Genomic DNA, 4,995 nt, shown 5'->3' with positions numbered 1-4,995 from the left:
GGAATCGGACATGCCACCGGTAACGACAGGGGAAATAAAGAAAGCCTTGGAGGGAAAAAGAGACAAAGCGCCTGGTGAGGATCATGTAAGATCAGATCTGTTGAAAGAGTGGACAGACTGTGTTATAAAAACTGGCCACCCTGTATACAAAATGTCTCTTAACGGTGGGGGTACCCGAATCTCGGAAGAATACTAAGATCATCTTAATCCACAAAAAAGTGGACGTCAAGGACTTGAAAAATTGCAGACCGATCAGCTTACTGTCCGTTGTCAACAAGCTGTTTACAAAGATAGTAGCTAATACAATTAGGACAACATTAGAATTCAGTCAACCAAAGGGCCAAGCAGGATTCCGTACAGGCTACTCGACAATAGACCACACTGACACTGTCAATCAGGCGATAGAGAAATGCGCGGAATATAACCAGCCCCTATATATAGCCTTCATAGATTACGAGAAGGCACTTGATTCGGTCGAGTATCAGCAGTTACGCAGGCAGTGCCCAATTTGGAGGAGCCGCCAGAAATAGAACAGCAAAACGAAAGGCAGGCGATTACCTATATACGCTACCGAGAATGAGAGTTACATCACATTCGATCAGTTGTCAACTATCGCTATGCCTTCAAAGCAGTGGATTTTCGAGAGATTTTTCGACGAGGTATTGAACAAGATGTGCGGAATATTTTACACTTGTCGTGGTCGAGAACAGAGCACACGAACGAGCAGACGGATAACGACAACTGTTTAATGACTTAATAAGGATTAAAGCACGCGGGCACGCGCGGCTACATGTTAGCTCAACAGACACGATCACACACCCCGGTCCCAGCGAGCGTCTTCCCGCCCGATCCTCCACTCGTCACGTGATGCGGTACACATAGCGCCATCTCCTAGTGGCTGCGCCCGCGACACCTCCTCTTCTTTGAAGTGACCCTCCTGCTCTTGTCACAGGTCAAGCCGACTAGGAGCTCTCACGGTTCGTCCACTTCTTGTTGTCGCCACAGGTTGTAGCGGCTGGAGATGTTTGCTGGTGCGTCTCGTGAGACCTCCAGGTGTGCTCACTACATACGAACGAGGCGTGTGAGCTGGCCCAATGACGGTCCCTGTTGTTGGAGTACCAGACAGAATGCGGACGGCTGTCTGCGGTTGAATGAGCTCTCTTGCCAAAGTCCTATGTCTCCGGTTATATTGTTGGCCCTGCTTGACCTTGTAGGCTTCATTTCGTTTAGTAAATTCTACGGTGCTCCACTGTGGCCTCAGCACGTGTGGTGGCACGGGCACGTCGGTTCTTAGGCGCCTTCCCATGAGGAGTTCCGCTGGTGTGAATCCTTCTTTCCCTGGCGTGTCTCTATGCGCGAGCAGAGCCTTGTGGATGTTCGGCGATTTCTTGATCAGCTGTTTAGCAGTCTGAACTGTTCTTTCTGCCGCGCCGTTGCTCTGAGGGAAGTAGGGGCTGCTGGTTACGTGACTTGATCCCCATTGCTTGACAAACGCTTTGAACTGTGCCGAAGCAAACTGAGGGCCGTTGTCTGATCGTATGATAGCCGGTGCCCCAAAGCGCGCGAAGATCTGACTCAGTGCTTGTGTTATGTTCTCTGTGGTGGTACGCTTCAACTTTTTTAGTTCAAAGAAACGTGAGTAGTAGTCCACAACTACGAGGTAGTTAACTCCATCCACACAGAAGAGATCGATTCCTATCGCTTCCCATGGGTGTTTAGGAAGTGGGGAGAATATCATAGGCTCGGCGTGTGGTTTACGGTGTTGTTGACAGACAGGGCATCTTGACACATAACTTTGGATGTGCTGGTTAATGCCTGGCCACCACACCGATTGAGTGGCTCGAGCCCTACATCTCCCAATGCCCTGATGACCGGCATGCAAGTGTTCTAGCACATCACTTTGCATGCTTGGTGGAATGACAATGCGGCTGCCTTTGAGTAAAATGCCATCCACTTGTGTCAGTTCATGGGCAAATGCTGAATACCTCTGCACGTCCGGAGGTAGTGCCACTTCTTTGGGCCACGACGTCGTGCAGTAGTCCCTAACTCTTGCTAGAACAGGATCGTTCTCTTGTGCTGCCTTTATCCTTTCAAGCATATCGTGGGAAGCAGGCAGAAGTTCCAATGTGAGAATTTCATGTTCTACGACGGCCTTGCTGAGGCTCCTTGGGCTGCTGTTGTCCGTTTCCTTCTGCGGTTTCCTTGAGAGCACATCGGCAGTATGCATTTCCTTGCCTGGGATGTGGGCAATGGTGTAATCGAACTCGAGGAGTCTCATACGGAACCGTTGCAGACGGGGACTAAGCTCGTCCAGGCGGCTTGATGACAGCAATGGCACCAGTGGCTTGTGATCAGTTTCCACGTGAAACTGCAGACCAAGCAGATAGGAGCGGAAATGCTCGCAGGCCCATGTAACTGCCAGTGCTTCTTTCTCTATTTGCGCATATCGCGTCTCCGTGTCAGAGAGGGATCTTGAGGCATAGGCTACTGGAAGTCTCTGACCCGCTGTCTCTTGAAGGAGGACAGCTCCAAGACCGTACGACGATGCATCCGCCGACACAGTGTGATGACTACAAGGGTCGTAGTGAGTAAGCACTGGAGTCGTCGTCAATGCTTTCTTGACGGCGTTGAAGCTTTCTTGCTGTGGCTTGTCCCAGCACCATTCGGCGTCGCTGTGAAGCAGGTCACGTAACGGTTTTGTGAGCTGCGAGAGCCCTGGGAGAAACTTGGCCAAGTGGTTGGCCATTCCCAAGAAGGACCTCACTTCTGTTACATCTGTAGGCTCTGCTAGGTGACATAGTGCGCTGACCTTTTCAGGGTCGGCACTGATACCATTCGCCGACACAATGTGTCCCAGGAATCTCACTGACTGCTGGTGTAGTACGCATTTTTCTGCGTTCAAGGTGATGCCAGCTTCTTGCAGGCGCTGCAGTACTTTGTGCAGTCGTGCGTCATGTTCTTCCCTTGAAGGGCCAAACACTATAATGTCGTCTTGTAGACACGCCTGGCCTTCAATGCCTTCTAGAACTCTTAGCATTTCTCTCTGGAAAAACTCGGGTGCTGTCGAAATTCCAAAGGGCAATCGGAGGAACTGAAACCGGCCGAATGGCGTCAGAAAAGTGGTGTACTTCTGGGACTCTGGTGCTAGCGGAGCTTGCCAATAACCAGCCCTTGCATCAAGCTTGCTGAACCATGTAGCTCCGGCAAGTCTGGCCAAACATTCATCGACGGTGGGCATTACGACTCGTTCCCGCAAAATGTTCTTGTTTAACCCTCCGAAGTCGACGCAGATTCGAAGCTCGCCTCCTCTCTTTTTCGCGACTACCATAGGTGCGCACCACTCTGTGGCCTCGTCGACCTTTCTAATGACGCCAAGGTTCTCCATTCTCTCCAACTCACGTTTGACACTGGGCAGCATGGGCAGGGGTACTCGCCGCGGATACGTAATAGCGCTTGGCTTGGCATCGGGGAGTAATATTATCCTGTATTCCGTCTTGAGAAGACCCAGGCCTGTAGTCAAGTTGGGGTAGTGGCAGAGAATGTTGGCAGGGTCGCTGACCTTGCTTGTTGACGCTGTGACTTCGAGGAGGCTTGGAAGGATATCCAATGATTTGATTGCAGGACGTCCGAGAAGTGCATCGTGTAACTTGTCGATCACGTAAACTTCTTCTTGACACACTCGGCCATTCCAGCACAAGGTTGCGCTGAACAGACCCATTGTTGCGATTTTGGTCCGGCCAGGTCCCAGCAGCTGTTTCTGAGCCTGCTTCAGGTTGCCCATGACTTGTTCGTTGTAGAGGCTTGTAGGTATAGCGGTAACATCTGCACCGGTGTCTACTTTGAACTTCATTGGCAAGCCATTTACTGTAACGTCAGTCCTCCACGGCCCAGAGTCCTGTTGGTCAGTCAATTGACCCAAATAAACCTCTTCCAAAACGGCTTGGTGGGTGCTCTTTTTCTTCCTCGGAGAGGCAGACAAGCACACGGCGGCAAAGTGTCCCTTTTTGCCACAGGCACTGCATATTTTCCCGTTCGCCGGGCACATAGTGCGTGATGGTGGGTGCGTTGTTGAGCCACACCACTTGCACGTCAGCGCCGTTTGATCGCGCTGTGTTTTTTGAGAGCGCTGATTTGGCTTTCCTTTGCTCTTCGAGCATCCACGCATGGCGTCTATAGCCGCAGGCGTCTGTTGCTGCGGCCGTAGATCTTTTTGCTGCTGCTTGATCGTTTCGGAGTTGCGTGCAGCGGTGACGGCGGCTTCAAGAGTCAGCTCGGCGTTAAGTTGCAGCTTCTCGCTTAGTTGCGTGTCTGCGAGACCGACCACGAGCCTATCGCGGATCAATTCTTCTTTCAGATCTCCGTACTCGCAGGTTTCGGCTAGTCTGTAGAGTTCGGTTACGAACGCGTCGACTGACTCATGCGCTTCTTGCTTCCGGCTGTTGAACTTCGCCCGCTCATATATCACGTTCGTCCGCGGCACGAAATGTTTCGCGAACGCTCGTGTTACCGCGTCGTAGTTGAGTTTCTCAGCGTCGGAAAGTTTGAGCGACGCCAGGACATCTTCTGCTTCACGGCCCATCGCGTAAATGAGTGTGTTTACCTGGGTTTCGTCGTCTTGTTTCTTCAAACCTGAGATGACGCGGTACCTTTCCCATCGTGTAAACCGCCGCTTCCACTCCTCGGGTCTCCGAAAGTCGAGCTTTTCCGGCAGTTCGACGACGAAAGGGTTGAGCGGCGTTGCAGGCTGAGCTGCGGGCACTGTAGGCGTTGCCATGGGTGCTGCAAAGTTCCGTGTTGCGGTGCCGGCGTTTGTTAGGCCTACTTGTCCGGTGCCTTCTTCACTGCGTTGTCGTGACTTCCACGTATCCCGCCGCTGCCGCCATGTCGTGGTCGAGAACAGAGCACACGAACGAGCAGACGGATAACGACAACTGTTTAATGACTTAATAAGGATTAAAGCACGCGGGCACGCGCGGCTACATGTTAGCTCAACAG

General features: G+C 51.9%; 1 protein-coding gene across 1 annotated transcript; it reads right to left on the bottom strand.

The window, feature by feature from the left end:
• Positions 1-946: 946 nt before the first annotated feature.
• LOC119397707 (uncharacterized protein K02A2.6-like) lies at positions 947-4,774 on the bottom strand. Its single transcript, XM_037665127.1, has one exon. It carries the CDS (start codon positions 4,772-4,774, stop codon positions 947-949), a length of 3,828 nt encoding a protein of 1,275 aa, XP_037521055.1.
• Positions 4,775-4,995: the final 221 nt, after the last annotated feature.

The sequence above is a fragment of the Rhipicephalus sanguineus genome, chromosome 6 (genome assembly GCF_013339695.2).
Source record: "Rhipicephalus sanguineus isolate Rsan-2018 chromosome 6, BIME_Rsan_1.4, whole genome shotgun sequence".
In the NCBI taxonomy this organism is placed as follows: domain Eukaryota; kingdom Metazoa; phylum Arthropoda; class Arachnida; order Ixodida; family Ixodidae; genus Rhipicephalus; species Rhipicephalus sanguineus.
Note: the sequence above shows the minus strand (reverse complement) of the source record. Positions and strands in the feature narration are given on the sequence as shown.